This window comes from Ictalurus furcatus, chromosome 18 (assembly GCF_023375685.1).
Source record: "Ictalurus furcatus strain D&B chromosome 18, Billie_1.0, whole genome shotgun sequence".
NCBI lineage: Eukaryota > Metazoa > Chordata > Actinopteri > Siluriformes > Ictaluridae > Ictalurus > Ictalurus furcatus.
Window position 1 is genome coordinate 2,170,228 of NC_071272.1, and position 27,887 is coordinate 2,198,114.

Sequence of the window (27,887 nt, forward strand, 5' to 3'; positions counted from 1 at the left end):
TTTGCATTTAGTAAGAAATGTTTATTTCAAAAAAATTAAAACCATTCTACAAACGCATTTGCAACAGCAAATACCTTAAACTGTTAAAGAGCGAACTATTTTCTAAGTGGGGGCAAATACATTTGCTTGTATAATATAAGAGAGCAAAACACGGGTGAGCAAATGTAGGAAGAAAAAACAAACAAACAAACAAACAAACAAACAAACAAAAAAACCCAAAACCAGATGTGCTAAAAGAAATAAAGCTGAACTATGAGTAAAGTAAATAATGTAGAGAAATAATGGAAAAAAAAAAAAAAAAAAAATTGAGCTTATCTACTGAAGGAGTTGTTCTTGTATTTAAAAAAACAACAACAAAAAAAAAACACCACACAACTCACTACAAGTGCATGAAGATAGAAAAGATGGGGAAGAAAAAGAAAAGAAAAACAGGTCCCTTGGAATTGATGGACATCTGGTCCAAAAGTTTTAATGAAGCCCTTTAGCCAACGGACAGCACATTTCCCAAGAAAACGCCAATTAAAATTCATCTTTAAAAAAAAATCCGAGGACCTCAACGCGTTACACTTTATCATCCCCGTAGCTTTTCAGTTAGCGACGACACAAATTTTGGACTTTGGACTGAAAGCGGTGCTAAGACTTTTGGACCAGACGGTATCAAATCCACGGTAGAACAATATTTCACTCCTGAAAACACTAGGTGGCAGTGCCTGCACTGTTATGAGCTGAATGAACACTGAACAGAGTCTCTTTAGAGAATACACTCTTACTTACAACTAGAGATTATACAGCTATGACGCTACCTACATAGCTGAGTCAAAGGTCACCTACTATCACACAAATGAGCCAATACGGGAGCGGTCTATATAGAGAAAATTACAGAACGGCAACGCTCTAATGACGCCATCAGCAATAAATAATTCTAACTCCGACGTGGGCTGTAACAGCATCCTTCTAGTCTAGACCATTTTGGAAGAATGTTTATCAAACGACGATAAACACAGTATGATAGCGTCATTATGAAATGAAGTTACCTGATTATAATTTCCTATCACGGACTCGTTCAGCCGCCAGTTTGTTCCTTCAGTTTGTAGGATGTCGCTATACTTCATTCTCTTCACTCTTGGTTTCTATAGATGCATATATATATATATTTATAATATAATCTACAATTTTTTTTTTTGACATTATAACCGTTCATTCTGTGACTATATACAGCTCAGGCCAAAAAGAAATGAAGTTCAAATCTCAATGAGTGGAAAAAGACTTGAGATCTTTCCATGAGAACTTAAAAAAAACAAATAAACAACACACACGTACCAACACATCCATGGTTTACTATAGTTTGAGAGTATTTTTAAAAAAAAAAAAAAAACTGTGTCGAATGGGAGCAATGGGGCACCCATTAGGAAATGTAAGAGCTTTCGGCATGTAAAAAAAAAAAAAAAAAAACCCGAAAACACGCCACTTGCCGCAGTTGTAGTGCCTTACACTGCAAGGTAAATGGATAAACGATACACACGACGACACACTCGGATATGGTTAACGGGTATAAATAATTAAACATAGTTCTACTATGACAATAAATACATCCAAATTCTACATAAATAAGGAAATGGAAGAGGCTGAAGAGGTGTTTGTGTAACTGACAGAAGACGCTCACGTTTCACAATTCACACGCTGCTGTTGAAGAAGCGGAGTATGGCCTTGAATGGGTGACGATCCCTTAGCAAAGACTCCGTCTATGCTAAACCGTGACTGTAAATCAATCCTTACGGTCTGCTACTGCGTCATAAAATCTTTTTTTTTTCCTTTTCTGAACGACCATAGTCGATTTGCGTGAGCGAGTCTATGGTAGAGAGCTTTAAAGGCCTTGACTTATATCGAAGTACAAATCGTCTGTGTGTCCCCTTCCTTCCTTCCTTCCTCCCTCCCTCCGTTCCACCACGGTCGAGATCTATGAATAGAAAGACGTGACAAAAATCCTTACTAGCGTGTAGTGTAGTCTAGGGGTTCAACTGCCTGTAGTTTCGACCATAAATGTGCACGAAAACCAATTAGTCAAAAACTTAAAACGTTCGTCCGCTATAGTTACAGCTGCTTTTCGCCGTCACCGCTGAAAAAAAAAAAAAAAAAAAAAGAATTCTTTGCGGGCTTCGGAGCAACCTGTAGTTTACAACAACAAAAAAATAAAATAAAAATAAAATAATAATAAAAAAAAAATCGCCTGAGGCCAGTGCACAATTTAAGACAAAGCCACGCTGTTACCTAGCGCGAATCTTCGCTGAGTCCAGTGTTGGCTTCAATAAAGCCAAAAAATAAAAGAAAAAAATAAATGCTACAAACTGAGATTTAGGAGACAAACAAAAGGTTAACTCCGCCCTCTGGCTGTCTCAAACACGACATTCTCTTCATCATGACTGCTCTCGTGTTTCGATCAACTTAACATCGATATATATATATATGTATATATTCACAGCCCGGTGTTTGGTTGGTAAAAGCAGAAAATGTTGCCGTGACGATCTGCGGAACGTCAGTGCGCACGTGCGGATGAAAGAGGAGCCGAACGAAGTATCGCTTCTCTCCGATTCTCGCGTGCAACCGCGTCCTCCGCGGTACAGTTTTACGATTGTTTACATGCATTTTCTTTTTTTCTTTAATAGACTTAAGAGGTAATGGGAGGCACGAAGATGTGTTCAGCTACAGCAGCCAAAAAAAAAAAAAAAATAATAATAATAAAAAAAAATCAAAAATCTAGCTCCTCCACATGACTCTCGAATGCCAGGTTGCTTGTTATAGATCACAAGTCTAGTGTTTACACGAGTTTTGTTCATATTAAAACCAGCTCATCGTAAACGACACGCGCGCCGTCAGTCCGTTATAGGCTGTGAAAAGGAAAGGCGCGATACTTTCCGATTTACAAGTTCGTTACAATTGATTTTTTTTTTCTCTTTCTTTTCTCCTCTTTAAAAAAAAAATCACTCGTATTTGTAGTATCCGCGCTCGACCGAGCGGGACGCGATCAGCTCGGCGGAGTAGCGCTGGTCGAGGTCGAGCAGCGCCTGCAGCAAGTGGTTGATGTTGGCGCGGAGTCCCTCGCGCTGCATCCACACGCGCAACAGTTCGTACACTTTGTCGCTGGCGTTGTGCGACTCGGCGAGCTTGATGGCGTTATCGTTTACGCCGATGCTGCGAAAGAACTTGTTGTGCACGCGCACATCCAGGACGTCAAACAGGTCAAAGCTCTTGCTTAGAGACACCTCCTCGGCTGTGGAGAGAGAAAGAGGACGTTCGGAATGAACTACACATACAGGTACATACGTACATAGATATTTATATCAAATATATTTGTAAATCATTTCCAAACGTTCAAATGAGCGTTCATCAACAAAGCCATTTCAAATGCTTAAATCACTCTACTATTTACGATTCTCACTCTAGAAATATTTATTGCAGATTTATTTATTTATTTTTTTTAATCATTATTGTTAAATATGCTAATGCTCAGTTTTCAAATGCAACACTTATACGTGTACCGCTCAGTCCATGCAGGATTTCGGGGAGTTTTATTTTGTGATCGTGTTGCTTTATTTTTCTTCTTCAAAATTTCATTTATTTATTTATTGTGAAAAACTATTTGAATTGGTGAAATCGCAAACTGCACGAAATAATTCTGCACGGTCTTTCGCGGTGATGTTTGCTGGTAAACGAGACCTTTCTAACTGTACTCGTGTTCGACACGCGCAAACCGCCGAGGGCTTTGGCGGTACACGCGTTCGGATGACGTCGCATGACGCGTCTCGGCCCAAATCTGCGGAGAATTTGGAAGAAATTACAAGCTTCTCCGGACATCGTGGAGTTTGCTTGATTTTGTGTTAACGATCAAACGGATTTGACCGTTCAAGGACCTTTTAAATCAACAGCAGCAATCCCTGATCACCGATCACTGGTAAAATACAATGTGTAATTCATTCATGCAGTGGGGGGAAATAAATCAATTTTAAATAGCAAAAGGTAAAAAAAAAAAATGAAATAAAAATCATATATATTTTAAGCCCAAACGTTTACAGATAGTATAGATAGTGTAGTGTGTGTGGAATGAAGAAAAACAACCCTGATGTTGCTAATTACTTAATCAGCCCAAATACAAACGTTCCCTGAGTGGAGGAGGATGACGAAGCAAATCTCTCTAGAACACACGGACAGTTTGAGCTGTGTGTGTGTGTGTGTGAGCGTATTCATACGAAAAGCATTGTGTGTCTGTGAAAGAGATAGAACAGCTGTAAAACTGAAGTCTCTTACCAAGTAATGGAACAAGTCTTCTGGGTGTGCCATCCTCCTATTTAAAAATAAATAAATAAATAAAAAAAACCAAAACAAACAAACCCCAAAAGAGAATTAATGTTCTGCTCTCCGAAACAAACAAACAAACAAACAAACAAACAAACGAAAATCTGTCTCTTCAGTACAGTACGAGACTGCTGACTTTACCATGACTCATTTGGGCTGTTTCTGAATTCCTCAAAGGATCATAACAGAACAAGTCTGACATGTAAATGGCGAAGTTTATTTGAAGCAGGAGTGCCCAATCCTGCTAATGGAAAAATAAAAATTGCGTCTTGAGGTTTAAATTCGCTCCGTGATCCAACACACCCAATCCAGCTGATCGAGGTTGTCAGGAGTGTGCGGATTTTACACATGGGTGTGTATAGCATTGTTTGGTTCTATAATATCTGGCTCGTGACACGGAGATGACGTGTTTAAATGAGTCGCATTAATTCTTCAAAGCATTAAAGCAAACGTGCTGATGGGAACAGCCAGAGTGATGACAGATGTGTGCTTACATGGATAAAAATAATAATAATAATAATAATAATAATAATTGCGGGCATTTTGGAATTCGTTTTGGACAGTATGAGGTAGAAGTCAGACAGTGCACGGGACACAGAAAAGGCAACCGTGAAAGTATAAAAAGTGTTCAGTGTGACTGTTTTCACGCACCTTGGCCCATGGCTCCACCTCCTTCTCATTTGCTGAGACAGAAGGTGACATGTTGACTGGCAGGGCTGACAGACTGGTCTGGGAGGAGCTGGTGGTGTTTGGTAGGCTGTCCCCAAGTCCTCGGTCCTCATCTTCCACCGGGATGCTTTTACCCCCTGGGCTAAGCGTATCCTGCAGCAGGAGCGGACGAAGCTCAGTGCGAGGCAGCTCCGCCTCCTCTAATCCCGCGTTATGGCTGTTCTCACACTCCTCAGAGGTACGGACACTAACACCGTCCTAAAAAGACACAATCAATGGTTGATCAGAAGTTGTACTAACAAATATATATATATATATATCAATATCATCAACACAATTATTTATGGGGTGTGTCGATTGACCTGAAGCGTAAAAAAAGGGACTTACTATTGGAATCTTTACGTCATGATTTTGAGCCACCGGGCTTGCTGAAAAGAGAGAGAGAGAAAAAAAAATATATCAATAAATGATAAACCTTGTTTATAGTCTAAAACTATTTACGTGTTAACATTATGTACAATCACAACACAAATAGGACGATATGCTGGCAAAAGTATGTGGACACCTGACCATCAACCCCCGTATGTGCTTTCCGAACGTCCCATTCCAGATTTATTCCCCCGCCTTTGATGTTATAATAACCTCCTCTTTTCTGAAAAGGCTTTCCACTAGATTTTGAAAAAAGGAAAATGGCTGTAGGAAATTTCCCATTAAGCCACGAGAGCATTAGTGAGGTCGGGCACTGATGGTGGGTGAGACGACCCGGTATTCGATCAGCGTTTAAAATTCATCCCGAAAGTGATCAGTGGGGTTGAGGTCGACATCTTCCACACCAACCTTGTTAAACCATGTCTTCATAAGCCTCACTTTGTGCACGGGGCGCTGTCACGTTGGAACAGGGTTAAGCTACACCACTAGTTCCAGTGAAGGGAAAGTCTTAATGCTACAGCATACAAAAGACATTCTAGACAATTCTATGCCCACATATGGGAGTGAAAGGTCACAAATGGCACCCCGATCATGGACACACACATTAGACCGTACATATCAGCTGTGTTTAGACCGTCGGTTAAGGAGTTTTCTTATAGCGACAATGAGAATCGGTTGTAATGAGAATAATTTAATCGTATAGTAGAAATTTAAGTAGTTTAAAAACCTCGTTTTCCACAGAGTCGTGTCTTCTTCCAAACCACCAGAGCGACGGGAACGATGACGCATAAAAGCACGCAAACCATCACGATAAAAATCACTGTCAGAAAGGAGGGGAAAAAAAAAAATAAAAAAATCACGGTCAGAATGTGCATTCGTAACAGGCATGAAGGTTCGTTTTAGTCTCAATATTTACGGAAATTTTAGTCCCAATGGTTTCAACCTAAAATGCTAAACTCTCATAACAGAAACGAGTGTGTGGTCATGTGATTGTACCTATGGTCCCATTACTTTCATTTCGGGGTGCAGGTGAGATTGTGGGCGTCACGGTGGGGTCATGAGGTGATAAACGCCGTTTTTTACACTTCGTGTTGGAGGTCGGAGTGCATGGACGCTCCTCGATTTCATCCGCTTTGCACCTGAGACAGAAGTGAGAATTATTATTACGGATATCGTCGGTTTTGCATTTTCGATACGTTATCGACATCAAAGCCGACTTGAAGTATTTAAATAATATGAAAAAATAGGACACTTATTGTCTTGTTTACATGTGCTTAGGATGGGAAACGATAACTATAACTAATCTATTTGACTTCACGTAAGAAGACGAAAACCATCAGTTAACATTATATATATATATATATTTACATATTGAACTGTTAAGAGTATATAGTGATGGGCATTAAATACAGAGAAAGGGAGCGTCTCCTTGGCAAAATGGCAAAAAATAAGGTTTTGGCCAAAAATCATGTTGTTAGATAGTTAGATGCGCATTGCGAGACTGACATGAACCTCATTCATTTTGTTTGTAAGTGGATCGCATACTCATCATCATCAAAACAGAAAACAGTGCTTACAAACTCCGTACAGATGACAGTGAACAAAGTGTTCAAAATGTACCTAGTGCACTTCTTGCATACTTCACAGGGCTCATCTGGCAGACAGAAAGTCCCGGACTTGCATTCACACTTCGTGTCCCTCGTGTTTGTGCACGCCTCTGTTATTATCTGACCTGGGGAGCGAGAGAGAGAGAGAGAGAGAGAGAGCGAGAGAGAGAGAGAGTGAGGAAGAGAGCGCGAGGAAGAGAGAGTGAGAAAATCAAACCACAGAATATCAAGCCTAATACCAAATAAATAAATAAATAAATAAATACACCTGTTCAACAACAGGTGTGTTTTTTTTTAATACTGCATGGAACTGAAGAGAAATAAATGCAATAAATATTCTAGCAAGATATCTTCATGATTTATGTGACGGAGTACGAGTTTATCAGAACAGAAATCACAGAACGTTCATGTACTACAGTGCAGATTCCCATAAGCAGTGAGGGAGCTTTGATTTTCCTCAAGTCCTCATCCACACACCCTACATGAGTCAGCAACAGTTTCCATTATCTCTCTCTCTCTCTCTCTCTCTCTCTCTCTCTCTCTCTCACGCACACAGAAAGAAAGAAAGAAAAATCACAAAAACAGCAGGGGTGATGGACAATGGCCACACCCAGACTGTGGAACAGTAGCTGATCGGTTTCTCATGGCTGAGGAAACCCGAAACGCGGCTCTATTCACGAGTGTCCATTAGAGTCCTATAGCGGTCCTATGGGACACTGTGCGACTGGTTCATAGAGTTTACAGCCACGTTTAGTGTAGTTTTTTTTGTAATGGCCATCTCTGCAAATCTGTTGCAACATGTCATAGCCTCAGGGACAAAAACTTTCTCCTAAGCGAAAACACACAAAAATCCTATTTGTATTATAAATCACTCAATCTTGATCTTCAGTGCTGGGTCAGTGCTTGCTACAAAGGAAATAATAATAATAATAATAATAATAATAATAATAATAATAATACCGTGATAGACAGATATAGAAGTAAGCTACCTGCAGGGCACGGACTGCACTGAAGGCACTGGTCCATGCCGGTCGGGTGCTCGGCGTAGGTGCCCTCCTTGCATCGTTCACACGTTCCCTTCTCCAGATCCGCAGTGCACTTCTCCTTCACGTAGGTGCCTGTTCAAGAAATACAAAAAACACCCCCCCACACACACTTAATTCCTTGCTATTACTTAACAAGCCAACTTTTGTGATTAAATGGAGAAATTACCAAACTCTGTCCTGAGTGAAGCTGAATTTAAACAAACCCAGTACTAAATATTTATAAAGCAGGACAGTTATTGTACGTTGATATTTCCACAGGCAACCCTAGCCCTAACGAAACAACACGCATTACTTCTCCATTCCTAAGCCATATGGGAATGATGGATGGATGTTGTTAGGGCTGGCTGCTAAGTGCTACAGTCCGAAGCGTTTCGTTTTGATTGCTGGAATGTCTTTTTAATGGATTTTACACAGGAAAAACAACTACGTCTCAAACAGGGTTTGCTATTTTCACACTGAAACATCGCGCTCCGAGTTCATTCCTACTCACCGGCCTCGCAGTTTTCGCAGCAGAACCCCTTATGAGGATACTGCTGGTTCTCCAGACACACGTGCTGCTTGGCCGTCTGGTTCAACTGGAAGCCGGGCTCGGCTGCTCGGCTGCTCACCGCCGTCAGAGCCAGCATGAGAAGAAAAACCTGGTGAGACAAATGCGTTCAGGTCAGTCCACGTACCTTTCTTACTTCAACTGGAAGTAGTAGAGGAAACTTCCGAGGTCGTGCACAGACGGGACGCGTATTTAGAACGTACGGGATTTATCAGCGACACCCACCACGTACAGCGCTGCATATACACGTGCGATAAGCGCCACTCGTGTGTACCGCCGCTAGTCTGCGCACAGATTTAGAACTTGTTCTACACGCGCTTTGATAAATGAGAACCCGGAAGATTAAAGACAGGGATGCAAATCCATGTAGGGAAGCTAACGAGCGGGGGGCTTTACTGTACCCAGATGAAATATAAGCTAAGGACACGTGCTGTTACCATGGTTACAGACATCCCTACACATAGACGCGCACACGTACATATGGCGTAGGGGCCTGGAAACCGTAACGGACACATTTCCGAGGTTTTAACACGTATTCACGGGCACTTTATATAAGTGTAGTGTATACACTCACAGGACACTTTAATAGGAACACCTGTGCCTCTTCTCATTCACGCATTTACCCAACCGGCCAGTCATTTGACGGCTGTGTAATCCATAAAATGACGCCGATACAGGCCAAGAGCTTCAGGCGGGGCTTGATATTAAGCACTGTCATATGGTTTGTCATTCATTTCATCCAGATAGAAAAAAAGGACACTTTTTTTTTTTTCAAATTGTGGTGTAAATATAATGATTTAGAAGCAATATACTCTCATCAGTGTTGTATCAGCTCATATATCAACATCAGAAGTGTATCATGCCTGAAGGGACTTGTCCCAGTGACTAATGAACATGAGCTGTAATAGAGGAAGGCGTCTCACTTTCTTTAAATCACAATATGAAATAATTAGCTACGTTTCTAGTTGTAGAACAAGTCGCTTTAATGATGACGATAAATATAACGAGTCTTTATTAATCACGTATACGTTACAGCAGACTGAAATTCTTTTCTTCGCGCACCCCAGCATGTCAGGAAGCTGGGGTCAGAACGCAGGGTCGGTCGTGATACAGCGCCCCCTGGAGCAGAGAGGGTTAAGGGCCTTGCTCAAGGACCCAACAGTGGCAGCTTGAACCCTCGACCTTCCGATCAGTCACCCAGAGCCTTAACCGCCAAGCCTGCACGGCCCCCGTTCATTGCTTTAAATTCACCAAGCGCTACGAGCTCAAGAAACGTGTCCAAGTTTCTGCTTCCATGCTGTCTGAAATTACGAAAGACAACTTAATAGCACATATTGAATAAACTCGATTCTCCGCGGCAGAAAGGTAAACGTACACTAGGTAGCCATGTAGCAAGCTACAGTGTTTACGGTAACGTCACAGCGAGTGTGTACGGAGCTGTGAACATGACCTGTCGGATACATCTCTCCAGGAAGGGATACTTTTCCTCTCCCTTTCACTTTCATAACCTGTGTTAAATTCCACGGGGCCTTCTATTTATTTATTTACATATTTTCGAGTTCCGTGCGCTTGGCCGGGTTGCGGAGGCTTGAGAAGCATTGCTTTTCAGGAAACGGAAAAGACGCGCTCTTCGCTGCCGTTGCCTGAGGTGAAGTTGAATCGAATTCTGATTGGTCGAGCTTGCTTCCAAGTAACCGCTCGTTTAAACCGCTGGATTATTCTCAGCATCAGAAGAACGTGATCTTTGTCATAACTGAGGTCATGTTCACATTTAACACTGTTATGGGGAAAAAATGTGGTCAGTGACCTTGTCTGTGGCAGGGTTGATGGGCTGGTTTACACAGAGTCGTGCAAAGCAAAAATAAATGAATGAATGAATGAATGAATAAATAAATAAATAAATCAGACTGGTTCAAGCTAACAGGATGGCTACAGTAACTCGAAGCCACTCTTTACAACCGTGGTGAGCATTCATATATTAATAAGTGAGTGTTTGAAGTGTAAGGAAAAAAATAAATAGCTGGTTCATGAACAGTGTGTGTGTGAGAGAGTGTGAGACTGTTCTATCGCGAGCGCTTTTTTTTTGTCCACTTTCCCCTCAGGCGCTTCTGTCTATTCACCATCTTTTCAGCTCGGTCACAAAGAGACGGCCTCTTTCAACAGTGCCGCTTCAAATGACCCACATTTCTTCCTCCTTCTGCTTTTTTCCCCTTTTTTTATTCTTCTTCGTTTTTTGTTTTTTTTTTGACGGTCACTGAACACCTCACAGGAAACATTACACCGCCAATGGCCTACATTTCCCATTATCCTCCAGCACAAAGACGGGGGGGGGGGGGGGGTGCAGCGGGATCCGCTAGAACACGACCCGGGGTGTGTAAAAAGCGCTTAAAAAGGCAAAAGAGTTGGAAACGATTAAACGCCCTAAAATGAAAATTGCGAAATGCAGGCAGCACTGGTAGGATGTTGTAATCAAGAGAAGCAGATGCTGCTACTTTGTTGTGGAAATGCAGTGGTCGGTATACTCTGACGCGTATCGGATGGAAAATGAATGCACGATTTTTTTTTTTTACGTGGAAATGTAACCCTGAAGATTCTTGAATGGCGGGGAAGAAAAAACAATTTTTTTTATTATATATATATATATATATATATATATATATATATATATATATATATATATATATATATATATATATATATATATATATATATATACACACACACACATATACACACACACATACATATATAAAATAAATAAATAAATAAAATAAAAACCGACAGTGTGACGAACTTAACCTGTCTTAACCTTCCTACACATAGCTCCTCGATCCGGAGTAAAAGGAAGCGTGTAGGCGGCGTTAAACAAACGAGAAGTACTCTATTTTCACCTGAAGTTCTTTACATGTAAGCTGTATTTTACTTCAGTTCGACCTGTGATAACAGCAATCGAGTAAAATGGATGTAATCGCACTCCTGCTCGTCTGATCAAGGGAGACGTAACGACGAGCGTTCGAGACCCGGTTTGCTGCGGTGGAAAAGAATCGAACGTGAAGAACAACCTCATCACTCTCTATAGGAATGATTCCAGAAAATAAGACGTCGAGGGGGTACGGGAGTGAATACCAGGGAGTGGGAAAGAAAAGATCATATAAAGTGCATGCGAAAGATATTAAGACGTTAACTTTTTGCGTCTGTGTGTGTGTGTGTGTGTGTGCGTCTGCTCCAGAGGAACTCTCTGGAAAGTGGCCATGCCTTGTTGATCTAAGGGAGTTTCCTGGATTTAGCTGCACTGTCGAGACACACTCTACCCGCTCGCGTCAGAGTTTCCAACGGCACACGCTCTCCCTCTCTCTCTCTCTCGATTATACACGTTCTTACTTTCTGCTTGCCGTCCCCGCTCTTCTCCTCTATTCTTCCGTCGCAGATATTCAACAATTGTGGCATTAAGGAAGTCCAAGGTGGCGGGGTGTGAAAGTGTGAGAGAGGTCATGAGAGAGAAGGGAACGAGTGAAGGAGGAAGAGAAAAGAAGAAAAAAAAAAAAGAATAAGGAGGAGGAAATAAAAGGAATGCAGTGAGAGGAGAGGAGAGCACAGATTCCTCCCTCTTCAGCAACACACTGCGGCTATTCAGCTGAAAGGAACTGTAAAAGGCCTCCTAATGAGCCACACATACACCCACACACGCACACACACACACACACAGCTTAGAGCGTTTCTCCAGACGCTAAATGCTTCACATGCAACGGAGCAAATGTCTAGTATCCAAAGGAATTAGCCGCACCTGTTGTGCTCCCTCCTCCACTGCACATGCGCCCTTTACTGACTCATCTGGGTCAAAGGTCGCTCCTGTTTACGTCCCGATGACCTCACGCGTGGCAAAAACGCGGCTGGGGATATTTAAACCGTGACGATTTATTTGCACCTTACCTTTTAGACTATATTCTTTCATTCGTTTCATGTGCATAGCTGCACAGTCCAACAAACCGCACACTTTTTCCTCATCCTTCAATAAAAGTCAGGAGATAGTGACGAGATGACCTCACTTCCTGTGCAGGGCCCGCACATTCCAGCCTGGGTGAATCACTGGATTCCATACAGAAGGGTTGGCCGTCTCACCCAGCGGCACTGTACCAATCGTAACACACACACACACACACACACACACACACACACACACACACACACCGCGCACAGCTATGGGGGGAGGGGAGGGAAAGCCGCTTTGCACATAAGCAACATTTTTATACGGTACGCAAATCAGCCGTAAAAAATCCCGACAGATAAAACAACTACACTGTATAATATACACTGACTGGCCACTTCATTAGGAACACATGCATGTACCCCTGCTTGTGCATGCAATTAGCGACTGTGTGTCATCAAATCGTGAGAGTCGGGTGATGTTCGCGACATCAGAACGGTGGAAAAAGTGTGATCTCCGGTGACCATGACGACGGTGCGGTCGTTGGTGCCTGATGGGCTGGGTTTGAGTATTTCAGAACGATCCTACTTAAAGTTCTAGCTGGGTTACTTCGTGTCAAGCCGACACTCGCTCACGCGAATTCGGTGACGGCACAGACGTCAGCATGGGAAACGAGTCCTCGATGGGCAAAGAAAGAAAGGAACTCGAGCTTTAATCGGGCATTTTGCTTTCGGCCCAATGGACTGAAATCGACGAGTGGAATTTAGAGTTTACGCGAAGCAGATTCAATCAGCCGGTCTAGGTTTCCTGTCGAGTCGGTACATTTGCCGTATGGCCAATGAAAGTCCAATCCGGTCCGAGAAGGAACGTTTGTGTCTGGCACGTTCTGCAGGCGTCTTGCGTTCTGCAAAATACATCCAGGAGATTTTCCTCATGGACGAAGCTGCTCATTCGTTCACTTTCAAAACGATTCAAGGCAAAAGACGAATATTGCGGATGGCATACGAGCAGAATTTAACCCGATTCCTCGAATATGGAGCGAGCTTCAGTGGTAGACGAATAATAATTTCAATAACTAGTCCTCCGGGCAAGTAAAAGCGCCACGGTGCTGCCCAGTTGTGTTTCTTTTTGGATGCCTGCACACCGACTAATAATATATGGCGAGATAGTTAAGTGCATTAATACAGACTAAAGATAAAACAAACGAGTACATGATCACGACCACCCACGATCATGACGCTCTATGGTTTAAAAGAACCAAACACTTACTGTCAGAAACAGCCACGTCGATTTGACATCACGTGCCGAACTCGGATTTGAGGAGACCTTCTCGACTTTCCGAGTAGGAATTTTTTAGGCGTTTCCTTTTTGGCTTTTCCTAGTTGAAGGTCAGAAATTCCAAGGTATGACTTTTAGTCAAACACAGCAAGTTTCGTAGTACCATTAACGTTGGCTTGAAGACTGAACGGTGTTCGGACAGTGTCGGGGTATTTCATAAAGTCAGATTTAGTGAATTGGCAGAAAAACAAAACCACCCTGTAGGCGAGGAGAATTTTTTAAATCGAGCTTCTTTTGACCGGCTGAAGAGATCAAAAGAGAGAGAAACTCCCTCCATTAGGATTACAGGTTCGAAAAGGTACAGTGAGGTCATAAGACTGAAATCCATTTTGACTGACGGTTGAAATAGTGCTTGGAGACTCTCAGTCAGTGCGATTCATTAACTAAAGTAACGTAGAACGTCAACATTTTAGTCGGAAACATGCGCAACACGGTCTTTCGCTACTATAGATATCGTCTATATGTGTGTGTGTGCGCGCGCGTGTGTGTGCGTGTGTGTGTCAGTCAAGAGGAAAGTTCTTCAAGGCAGAGAGAACGCAGTTCAGCCAGCAGACACGACCAGGGGCGAATAAGATAAGGCAGGACACGAAGATTAAAACGGATGCCAAGAACCACACACGCGCATACACACACATGCGCGCACGCTTCCTGTTTTCCCATGCAGCCCTAGATCCTTGTGTACGGATCGAGGAATCTAGGACTGGCTCCCGTCTTTTGGCGTCTAATTTGTCGGGATACGAAAACCAAAAACCTACGTTTAGTGTAAATCAAAATGACACACGGCTTGTGATGCAAGAGGAAACATGCTCACACGCGCACCAAAACACACACACACACACACACACACGTTCGCTTGCAAAGCAAGTTCGCCCAGACTGCGGTGTAGCCCAGGCTGTAATAGCTGGTCAGACTGTAGACCAGCGTGGTAACCTTAACCTCCACCACGTGGGGGGAAAAAAAGCCACAAACACTTGAAACTAGCACTCAAAGACATCACACTGAACCACAACATAGCAACACAATACATTACTGTTTCACTGAGCACATCACTATGCACACACAGAGCACAATAGGAAAAACTAGGCACTTCGTAATATAGCGCCTTGCACAAGATCCTTGAACGGTTCTAATGCCGTGTAGCGTTACAACGCCGAACTCGAATGGACTTAATCGGGGGTTTCTTAAATCGTTCGATTTCCCCAAAACAAAAAAAAAGAAGCTGCCTTCTACAACGTTCTACTCTGGATAAAAGCGGAAGCAGTGCGGCATGTCGTCTGCGCAGCAAAAGCAGTACGATCACCCTGCTCTTCTGATGAATTGCGTGGAGGTTTACGCTATTATAACGTCAAAGCACAAAATGACCACGGAAGGAACGCACGGTCACTCTGTATGAGAAATACGCTCAGGTATATAAATATCTGGACGCTGGCAAAAGTTATCTTAGCTGACATGAGCTCAGAGTGCAGACGTTCAGCTTTGATCGGAGGTATCTGCATCCTGATCGGGTGAACCCTGTACCAAACGCGATCGGTTCGGAATAACATCACTGATCGCGTCGTCACTTTTAATACTCGGTCGGAAATCCTTTGCATTCGACGAGTGCCTGACGTCTGGAACGCACAGACGTCACCAGACACCGGGTTTCTTCCTTTACTCTGGTGAAGTCTTCTCTTGATTGCTGGCTTTGACACAGACAGGCCTACCTCCTGGAGAGTGTTCTTGATCTGGCCAACTGTTGTGAAGGGGTTTTTTTTTTTCTTATATACCAGAGAGTTCTTTCTTTTTAAGAATGTACAGAATAGTCGATTTGGCCCCACTTAATGTGGGTATTTCTCTGATCTGTTCGTTTTGATATTTCAGCCTAACGGTGGCTTGCTTCACTGGCCGTGACAGCTCTTTGGACTTCATATTGCGAGCGACAGGTTCTTAAACGTGAATACCAGAATGGAAATAAACTCCTACTCTACTTTTTATCTGCTTACTTGTAAGCGAAATAATGAGGGAAGAACACACAGCGGGTCACCCGAAGTGACCCACTCTACAAGCCACTGGTGATGGAATAAAACAGAAGTAAGGAGTAAACATAAATAAATAAATAAATAAAAATCAAATCAATGGGGGTGGACATGAAGGAGAATCACTGTCATCATAGCTAGCGCTCCCTTATCTTACAACAGTTACCAACCGGAGAGGGTTCAGACTAACACGTGTTTCCTCCAAGACACGTCAAGCCAACCGAAAGAGCAAGAGAAACACGGTTATGGAAAATTAATCGACACCTTCTGATTAACCCGAATTGTGCGTTCGACAGCGGTGCGGTATAAAGGTTATTATACAACTCACGATAACTGAGCCATCCTCGAGCTGTGGGATACTGCACACTGTTTGGAAGTACACAGCACAAGAGACACAAAAGCTTAGACGGACTGGCTTTTTCAGCCCATTCGTTCTCCGTGTCTAATGAGCGAGTCATTCATGACGCACACGTAGTACACAACTACAACGCGTGCTACACACGCCCTAATTCAATACAAAATACATTGCGTCTGTTTACTTTCCAGTCGCTTTTATTCGAAGGGGCTTACAAACAGGGGTGGATGATGTAACGATACGATTTCACTATTGGTGAATTTTAGTACAATTCGGTTAGCACGTTCGCCTCACGCCTCCAGGGTCGGGGGTTCGAGTCCCACCGTCGCCCTGTGTGTGCGGAGTTTGCGTGTTCTCCCCGTGCTGCGGGGGTTTCCTCCGGGTACTCCGGTTTCCTCCGCCAGTCCAAAGACATGCATGGTAGGCTGATTGGCGTGTCCAAAGTGTCCGTAGTGTATGAATGGGTGTGTGAGTGTGTATGTGAGTGTGCCCTGCGATGGATTGGCACCCTGTCCAGGGTGTACCCCGCCTTGTGCCCGATTCCCCGTGACACTGAAAAAGGATAAAGCGGTATAGAGGATGGATGGATGGATGGACGTTATTGTCGGTATCTGACCTCTGATCATTTTGTTCACTCCTTTCCCTTGTTATTTTGTCCTTGATTGTGATACATGTGTCTTTCAACAATGTCTTCAATAGTTATGATACATTTCCGCCATATTTACACCGTACATTCCTATTATTTTTATTCATTTACTTGTAACAAAATGTACAACCTAATTCAGTTTTTTCCCCCCACCTTGGTTCCATTTGTGCATTTACAATGTAGCGTCAGATAAATTAACACGTTTAAGACGGGTCGCTGGTGTGCTGTTGGTCTACTAACCCCCCCCCCACCCCACCCAGTTATGTAAAACGACCCAGACCCCTGCCTTACTGTATTCTCCATTCGAGGCACAATTTAAAAAGATCCCGCTGGAGCGTGCCTAATGAAACGGGAAAACGTTCTCCAGATGAGAGAAGGATAAAAAGCATTTCGACTTTGTATACAGTTGTGTGGTCCGGTGCCTAAACAAACAACCCGGCCGGTGAAAGGACCCGAAATGAGACGCACATGGCGGCCCACCATAGAAAAGTATACACCGGAAACGAGCGTGCGTTTCCTGTGCCTTCAACTTGGAACCAGGAAGCCGAGGGTCGGCTGCGTAAAGCTTGAGCGAATACATCCGACCTTTACGTGCGTGCGTTTATGCCGATTCCTAACTTTTTGATTGGTTGGAATTAATACTTGAGATGGCGATTGTCTGGATAAACTAACGATATCCTCACACACACCCCTTCTCTTCCTAACAGTAGAACGTCATGTACAGACTGGCATTATTCTACTGTATGTGGAGAGAATAAGTGTACAGTTTGTTACAGTCAATTACATCTTGCCTTAGTTATTTGGAATGACAGATGTTTTGGACGAGAGGAAGGATTTCTGATTCAGATAAGCAGACACACACCATTCTTCATTAATCCTGAGGCACAGGAATCGCTCCTTCCCAAGCATGTGAGTCTCGTTATCAAACTGCCTCTTATTCTTTTGCACAGGATGTTGCTGATATGGGAAACAGGAGGGAGATGGAGCGAGAGAGAGAGAGAGAGAGAGAGAGAGAAACTTGGAAGAATTAGACTCCGATCAGATTGGCTGAGGACTGGAAGAGAGGTCAGTTAAGAAAAGGATGGGAACCAGCACAACCCCCTCCCCCCCCCCCCCACACACACACACACACACACACACACAAGCTTGCAAAAAGGTCAAGCAGTGTGACAGATGACTTTTGTGGTGTTGCTTAAGGTTTATCAACCAAACCACAGATCATGTGAAGACACACACAAAACCGCACGGCGGACGGACGCATGTAAACACGGATGCTCGCATGCACACACGTACACACGCGCTCAGGGGGAGCGTGTGAAACCTTGCGAACGTATCCTCTCGGGGAACACAGGAAGCACCGAGACAATGCAGAGGCTTCACATGAGGGCCAAACAACCATGACACACACAAACACACACACACACACACACACACGCACGCACATGCACACGCACATACTTATATTAATATGTAGGGATTCCACACATACACACACTCTGACCTTTTGCACTTTGAAACAAATGTTAATCCGGTCAACCCAAGTTCTGTTTTCATTCAGCTGTCAGTATTTCGGGAGCTAAACAGTCCTGATCCGTTAAGGTCTACAGGCCGAGTCACGAGCAGAGCAAGAACCCAAAAAAACAAAGCATTTTTATTAACACAGACACAGCTTCCAGAGGAACATCCACAAATCCAAACACATGGCTGAGCGGCTTTAAAACCGTTCCTTTTTACACGTCGCTATTACATCGGATCAGAATTGCCAGCTATAGGAAGTTTAATCGTGCTGCTGTGCGGGTTTCCACAAGCATGTGTGTGTGTGTGTGTGTGTGTGTGTGTGTGTTCGTGTGTGAGTGAGAGAGAGACAGAGAGAGAGAGAGAGAGAGAGAGAGAGAGAGTATAGCGTGGGAGGATATTAATAGCGCAGGAAAGCCACAGCCATGCAGACCTTCTGCATTTCAGACACGCAGTTTTAGACGTCTGGCGTCTGACTTCAGCGTCTAATAGATCGACTATCATGCAACGGTGAGAAAAAGAAAAAAAAATAATAAATGGAACAACGCAGACTGACTGAAAGAAAGACTTTAAAACGCAAGACAGAGATTCGGAAAGCTTTGATTTTTTTTTTTTTTTTTTTTTAAACTGTGCACTTCCTGTGTGAAAACCACACTTCACACAATAGATAAGCAGATAAGGGTGGAAACAAAACAAAACAAAACTCCTATTTTGTGTTGATTAAAAATATATAAATAAAAAATAAACAAATAAATAAATAAAACCAACAAAGGGCTAGCGGACTTGCAGCAATTACTCTCGTTTCTTTAACTGGAAAGCCAATGATGATGCTAGATATCAGGCTTCATGTGTGTGTGTGTGTGTGTGTGTGTGTGTGTGCGTGTGTGTGTTTAAAGCCGGCGCATAGATGGTTTTGTTTGTCCAATCAACTTCGTGATGCTGGAACTAGGACTACAATTAAAAAAAAAAAAAAGAAAAAGAAAAAAAAAAAAGAAGAGAAACTTTGCTAGAGTCGACTAAGACGTGTTTAGTCAAGCTTATGAGATCAGTCGCCAGGCAGGATGATGGAACTCATGGCTCAAAGAGAACCAATTTAATACACCCCCCCCCCCCCAAAAAAAAAGGATTAAGTGCTTGAGTTCGTGCTTTATGTATCTCCACTGAGGCACTTTTGGAGGCGTAAATATTCCCAGGATGAGTCAGAGTTCAAAGTCCTCCCAGACAATCACCAGTTCGACAGGTTTCCAAAGGACATCGCTAATTTCCAAAGAAAGGCACTGAGTGACTCATCCGGTTACATGACAGTTTCCACTCATTAACCAGCTAGGGAGGGATGTTCAGCGCAACGCGTTAAGACACTAAGATTTTGTTTGCTACTGATCCTGGACCAGGCATTTAGGGTCTCGGACTTTACACCGCATACCTTTACCATTAGCCAGTCATCTGGATATGAACGACTGGCGGAAGACTGCGAGGAACTCGGAGCTGCATACCTACTGCATTAGCCACTGACATGGAATTATACAGGCAGTTGTTATATTTCAATTACTTGAAGGGATGTTTGTGTCTTTACAGTTAGCCACTGACCTGGAATAAATCTTATTGAGGCTCAGCCAAGTGGTGACTACAAACCATACCATTGGCCACTGATCTTTGTGCTAAATATCTCTTTTATGAGTCACTACCTTAGCACCAGGAGGGACCTTCGGATACATACGTTTACAAACCGTTACTGCTTTTGTACGAGACATAAAGGGGACCTTTGTTTTGCATACCCATGTTAACCACTGACCTAAGATCAGCAAGATCAGGGAAGGTTTAGAAAAAATAAATAAATAAATAAATAAATAAATAAATCAACACAACCCTGACGAGGCAGTTACTAAGGATGAATGAATAATTCGTGTATAATTATTAAATCATTTCTTTGTCCCGAAAACTTGATAAACATGTCAAGCTTGACTTCTCACTCATGCCCACGATAGAGTAAATACACCCCTGGAACAAACCGGACACCGAATCAGACACCAAGAGACTTCCTAATACAAACGATTACAAATATATGCTAATTTGGCATCAGACAAACACCTCCTTTTGCTATTTGCAAAAAGCTCAGGCAGTTTGGAAGAAACCATTGTACCACGTACTACCGCTATTGCCTTGAGATGGTACAACCCGCAGCTTTATTCTCAGGATCCCAACCTAGCTAACTAAACGAGCAATTATGACGGACAAAAGGATTAAACTTCAAACGTAGACTGCTCAAAGCGATACGAGATGCATTAATGCTTGTTGCCGTAAAACCCTATTGTGCCAACGGACCTCCACCCGTAGGCCGGCTTCCAGTTTACGTCATCGGATGACAACAAGCAAGCACCCTTAACTACAACACACACAAACGCACAAAGCTATATTCACATCGGGACACGCCACACGAACACGGCACTTAATGATGTTTTGACCGGCTGAAACGAGTCGTGTTTTACTCACGTGCATGAGCGCAAGGCATTGTGAATTTATCGGTACGTGGGCGATCGGTCCACCCTGGAACCGAACACCATCTTATTGTGAGTTACACACACGGACTGTAACTAAAATCCTCAACGACAGCCGCGTTCACTTACTCATATTTACTCTAAACACGCACCCTCAATGCACCAATGAATAAAGGCCACACATAGAGAAAGAACCAAGAAATAAAACGAGAAGGATGATCACAGTAGAACTTCAGCTCGCTCGCTCACGTTCTCTCTCCCTCTCTCTCTCCCTAAATTGGGCTGTGTATCAGGCTACCAGAACAACAGGTGCACTATCTGTACGTGTAACACACCGTCCCTCCCTGCATCATCTTCCAGCGAAGGGTGCGGCTGCTTTCCTTTATTCCTGACAAAGCCTCCTCCCCAAAGACGCTCTGAAGAGGACAAAAGCCGAGCGCCGGAGAGCCGAGATCTCGAGTTACAGCCGTGTCAAAAGGCGCGCGGCTTCTGTAAAGCGCTTCTCAAAGCCGCATGTAGAACCGGAGAGCGTTTCGGAACAGGGCACCTCATTTAAAGCATCCCGCCTCACAGAGCTCAACTTCTAAAGCTGCATTCACTTTAGGAGGAGACGAATCACTGTCGTCGGCTTTTACGACGCCCCGTCCTTCGGAAAAACCTGATGAGAAACGGCGGTCGATCGAAAACGTTTCTCGAGGTTACTCTGAACGATCGATAATCATCGACCGTTCAAATCATATCTAATCCCTCGTTAGGAGGGAAAAACAGTGACGTTTAGTCATTTCTCCTCAAGTCGTTTAGTCTCTGTGCTATATTCATGTTTCAATCTACAAATTAGAATTTTATATAATATTATATATATATATATATATATATATATATATATATATATATATATATATATATATATATATATATATATATATATATAGCTTGCTGCTGAAGTGAGAATCATAGCTCCGAAATGCACAATACACGATATTACTATGTCAATTGCTAATATAAACCGGGGGTCGACATTTAAACCATTTCGGAAAGTATTTTTCGGTAGTTTAATATCCGACATATTTTATATACATATTAAAAAAAATCAGAATCCCAGACGTCTTGTTATTTATCGTGTGCCGCTGTAAATGTGTGTCTGTAAATCCTTCTTTAAAAAAAACCCTCAGTGAAAATGTCTACAGCCCATATTAAGTAAAACATGCAAACCAGATTCACCAAATAGCAGCCTTGTCATTTCCATACTGTTGCTAAACCCCAGCGTCGGTCCTGTTTATCTAACCCTACGCTGTTGAATCATATCACAACGTCCTCATGTTTCAACATAAGGCAACTTGATGATTAACTTCAGTATTGCTGTTCAAATAAAGTTCTCTGTACTGGGCTACAATTAGCTGGTGTAGCTTAGCATTTGAGCTCAGAGCCTTGTCACCCACCGGCTGTGCTTCCTTGGACCACTTTTGGTAGATACCAACTACCGGGAACAACCCATAAGATCTGCTGGGTAGGAGACGCTCTGACCCAGTCGTCTAGCCATCACAATTTGGCCCTTGTCAAACTCGCTCAGATCCTTACTTGTGCCCATTTTTCCTGCTTCCAACACAACAACTTTGAAAACTGACGGTTCACTCGCTGCCTAATATATCCCACCGCTTGACAGGTGCCACTGTAACGCCTCAAAATCAGTGTTATTCACTTCACCCGTCAGTGTCATGGCTGACTGGTGCGTACACACACACAAATACCAAGAGGTCAAATAGAATCCCTAACGTAAACAACTGGAGCAATCCCATTGGAGTGATGGAATTTGAAAAAACAAAACAAAAAGATTTTGTAAATAAGTACATATAGATAGATCTATTTGAAGGACCCCATTATTAATTGTATCTTAAGTGTGTCTTTGTGTGTGGGAACTGAGAACGAAAAAAAAAAATCCAAGACTACTGCTGTCTTTTTCATAGTAGGAGCAGATAAGTGCCGAGATAAAGAAGTAAATGCTATTAGTATTAGGAGGCCAAGCACTTATTGCTTGGTGTTGTAGTTATTTTAAACAGGTAAAGGAGTCTAAAAGCAGCTTTTGCAGTAGAGCTGATGGACTGGGCGTATCGAGCGATATCGAGAGTCCCAAATCATCCTTGTTTTGCCACCAGAGTCGATCAGTCTTACTCCTGCATGTCAAAACATGGAGGCCAGCTTTATCAGCCCTGTTGTGGGCAGCACAGTGAACCCAGGTGTTTTCTGACTGACCGGAGCACCGCGTTCAACTTAAACACGTTTGAAGGTCTTAATATAGGGCTCAAGGAGTCAATCCACCATGCTGAGAAGACGTCAGAAATGTGCGGTGGAAAAATTTATGAAAGCGGATATTATCTAGTTAGATAAGAACATGGGTGAGGCATCCTCTCTGTATAAACATCTCTAATGGCTGAAAATTACCTCTATTCAGCTGTGGGTCACGTACGCTATACCATCCATACAGACTGAGGAACAGTAGCTTATTCTCCCACTGACACACACACAAACTCCACCGAACAGACACACACAGGTCAAAACTCAGATATTCCTATCTTTGTTGGGACATTTGGTTCCCACCAAGATTCACACACACACACACACACACACACACACACACACACACCTGACCACTCTGATAATAGGCAGTTGCACCAGATTGCATCACCCAAACCCTCTCAGCCCCTCTCCCAGACGTTCATGTAAACATCAGATGGAAGATATAAAGCTCCTAATGAGCTGAGGGACGTGGCGGCACTTTCTTGTGGAATCCTGAGATGTGGAATGCTTGCTATGTTTGGACTGAAGAGATAGAAAACACACTTCCTGTCTGTGCCTACACCCTCCGATAACATCCTCCGTGCGTGTGCGAGAGAGCCGAGAACTATGTGTGTGTGTGGGGGGGAGGGGGGGTTTGTGTGGGGAACATCTGTTTGTGTGACATCTAGAAAGTGGCAAAGAGCTTCTGAAGGACCACAGTACTTGATCGCATCCCAAACGCATGTGTGCGTGCGTGTGTGCGCATGAACGCGAGCGCATGTGTGGGTGGGAGTTGCGAACAAAGATTTGATTCCCGTCACCAACATCTGTGCTGACAGGAAGTTTACAATAGGAGCGGCACAGTGCTGCTGGGCCTGATTTCACCCTCTCCCGCCCCCACTCCCTTCTTCCTCCCACCCGTTCTCATCCTCCTGAGAACGCGGGACGGTTCTTCAGCGCCTAGCACGGTTTACACGTAGCATAAACACCCGAACGGCCAACCACCCCAGCTATTTTGTTTCAATAAACAACTTGGAGAAGAGCAACATTTTCAAAGTGCACCATTTTCAAAGTGCACTTATCTCAAGCTCCAAATTTGTGTAAAAAAAAAAAAAAAAAAAACCCCAACACGATCTGAACACTTTGGATCGGCTTCATAGGAGGGAAAGTCAATAAAAATTTTTTTTTTTTAAAAAGTCGCTAACGGTTGACCGCAAAAGCAGACGATGAGACGCATGTGCCGCGGGATTTCGTATTTATGGCGGCGGATTTTGGCGAAGCGCGTCTGGAAAAACCAACACACGGGTCTGAATGGCTCTTTGAGCACTGAAACGAGGCTCACACTGGCACTCTTTCACCAAAAAATATCCCTTCCTCCAAGTGAGGTGTGCGAGGAAAGAGCAGGACAAGGCCGGTTAGTGTGAAGCACACCAGTTTAAATAAACCCACACTGAGACATGAGGACACACAAGGACGATTCTTGTGCAACTGAAAAATCTGCACAACCACAGACTTCCACACTGCCTTATTCACTAATGCCCAAAACTCTCTAAAGTTCAGCAACAACTTTTATTTAAATGATTATAAAAAAAAAATTATTCAGTTATTATTCAATAATACATCATTTAAGAAAAATATCTTAGCAGTCTGATTTTTTTTTTTTTTTTTTTTAAATCTGGTAAGTAAATGCTCCGGTCTGATTAAATAAAAATCTTTTTGGTCTCCATCACATAATATATATAGTTTACTCTGAATATCCGACATATTTATCGTGTTGCACAACGTTATCTGATGACACTCTGCGTGGTCGCTTGTGTACAAGCTCGGGGTTTTTTGCACTGCCTTCTTAATTGCGGTATGAGGACGAAGATGTTATTGACTTCTTTAGTGGAAGCAGCTGTTGGAGATGAGCACATGGCTTCAGCACACAACACAACAATAATTCACTACTGCTTCAAAAAAAAAAAAAAAAAGAAAGAAAAAAGAAGGAAAAAAAAAACCCATACAAAATAGGAAGTGGTCATTTTCACAGCAAAAGTAGATTTGTGATGCGATAAAAGATAACACGGACGTAAAACTCACAGATTGTGCTAAATGTGCGAGAAAGAATTTTAAAGTGGTTTTTTTGTACAACAGACTTGAGTGGTATATAACTTGAACACTATAAATGGAGCACATAATAATAATAATAATAATAATAATAATAATAATAATAAGTTTATTATTTATGTAATTATTTATTTACTTATTATTATTATTAAAATTACTATGTGATAATGACAAATGCTATTACTAATAATACTACCACTACTACTACTACTACTACTACTACTAATAATAATAATAATAATAATAATAATAAGACAAAGCAGTAGAAGGTCTAAAAGCAGCTTTTGAGGTGCAGATAAGCCTAACTGGATGCGTCATATGTTATCTAATGTCGTGATTTATGTAAACATACTGAATCACTAATTAATCAGGATGATCTCTCACCTCACACACACACACACACACACACACTTGTTTTACTATTCTTGTGAGGATATTCCACTGACATACCTATTAAGGTAGACAGTTAATGCTTCTTTAAAATAACAATAAATCTTACCCTCAGTGGGCAAAAAGCAAACATTTAGCTTCTTGTAGGGTTTCAGTGGTTACTGAAGGTAAGGTTAGTGTTATTTTAATAATAGTATACATAGATGGATTAGATAAAAAGAAAGAAAGAAAGAAAGAAAGAAAGAAAGAAAGAAAGGTACCTTGTTGGGACCAGCAAAATGTCCCAACAAGGTTGAACTGTCATATTCTTATCCTTGTGGGGACATTTGGTACAAAAAACTCTCTCTCTCTCTCTCTCTCTCTCTCTCTCTCTCTCTCACAGTCACACACAGACACACACAGTCACACACAGACACACACAGTCACACACAGACACACACAGTCACACACAGTCACACACAGACACACACAGAGGTTGATTGGTTTGCATTCATTTCACAGGTCTCAATAACGCTTAATTGTTAAGGTCCTTACTTTCCTTTGCTTTGTGCTACAATGTGGAAATATTAGGTTACATTATAGCTGTGCCATGAATGTACAAATAAACAAATGAAATTAAACAGATACTAATGTTACTGTCACAAGTGTGTGTGTGTGTGTGTGTGTGTGTGTGTGTGTGTGTGTGTGTGTGTGTTCATACCGTGTGTTCCATCGTGAGCTCTTTGCCCATCCTGCTCCGTGACGGAGGGTCCTATTTGTTTTCCCCCCCACAACTTTTCCCAAAAGTTTTCCCTTTGAAAAACACGCCCAGAACAAAATAAATTCCGTTCCGCAACTCAACCGAAATCCGTATCGAATCCTACTATCCACTTCTTGTCATATTTAGCGAGCGAAACTGAAAACTCAGAGCCGCGACTGTGTGTTCACGAAGCGCCCGCCGTTCAGCAGCTGAGAAACTTTAGCCGAAAAGTTTGGGCTTCACGTAGTTTGACGTCATACTCACGTCGCGCGCCGGGTTCTCGGCCAATCATTGAGCGGCACTGAGCGCGTGCAGGGATTTCTCAGGCCTAGGGGCGGGGCCGCCATTTTATAAGCGCCTGGTTTTTCTTGTTTGTTGTTGTTGTTATTTACACAGTTGGTGTTTGTCCAATAAGCTGAATAGTACCGCAATAAATAGTACTGTACGTAAAGTAAATGTATTGTATCTTATAAAACATGATTCTGTAGTATTAATAGTCATTCAAATAACTATTGAAGAAAGATTAAGAATAGTGCATTAAGACTCGTAGTGTTTTTTTTTGTTGTTGTTTTTTGTATTAATATATGTATGACATCCTACAGAAGTTAAAACACTTGTCTGGCAAACAGTGTTTTGTGGCAAATTGTTTACAAGATGTCTACAAGAATCTCAGAGAATCTAGTAAACAAAATTAACAGGAATTATAGTTATCGCTTGAGAGATCATCATGAAGAAATCACACAAGAACCATCCATCCATCCATCCATCCATCTTCTATACCACTTAATCGTTTTCAGGGTCACGGGGAAACCTGGAGCCTATCCCAGGGAGCATCGGGCACAAGGCGGGGTACACCCTGGACAGGGTGCCAGTCCATCGCAGGGCACACTCGCATACACACTCACACACCTATTCATTCACTACGGACACTTTGGACACGCCAATCAGCCTACCATGTCTTTGAACTGGGGGAGGAAACCGGAGTACCCGGAGGAAACCCCCCGCAGCACGGAGAGAACACGCAAACTCCGCACACACAGGGCCGAGATGAGAATCAAACCCTCGACCCCCGGAGGCGAACGTGCTAATCACTGATCCACCGTGCCCCCAAGCCAGGATGTTAAGATGTTGAATTCTCAAATCTGATTAGTTCAGCTTAGATCAGACTGCAAGGAATATCACAGACTTATATTCATATGCTTGTTCTAATAGCTTACATTAATGTTTCTACAGTGACAGCTAATTCTCTACGCTAGGCGCTCCAAATAAATGGATTAAAAATACGCTTAATTGTTGATATGATGAAGTTTTCTTTAACGACGTGCTTAGTTAGCATTTTTGGAATGTCACCGCTTTGTAACAGTCAAAGGTAAAGCTGTTCCTTTACGTTTTCCCTCTGTGCTTCTTTTTACTTTTTTTAATTTTTTTATTATTATTT

At 42.6% G+C, this 27,887-nt stretch overlaps 1 protein-coding gene across 1 annotated transcript; it reads right to left on the minus strand.

Moving 5' to 3' along the window:
* On the minus strand, positions 1-26,641 carry tnfrsfa (tumor necrosis factor receptor superfamily, member a). Its single transcript, XM_053648461.1, has 10 exons — positions 26,411-26,641; positions 8,592-8,739; positions 8,045-8,173; positions 7,069-7,180; positions 6,445-6,587; positions 6,176-6,268; positions 5,407-5,447; positions 5,002-5,277; positions 4,303-4,339; positions 1-3,268 (listed from the first exon to the last, which is right to left on the minus strand). The coding sequence occupies exons 1-10, from the start codon at positions 26,438-26,440 to the stop codon at positions 2,979-2,981; spliced, it is 1,299 nt and encodes a 432-aa protein (XP_053504436.1). The 5' UTR covers positions 26,441-26,641; the 3' UTR covers positions 1-2,978.
* Positions 26,642-27,887: the final 1,246 nt, after the last annotated feature.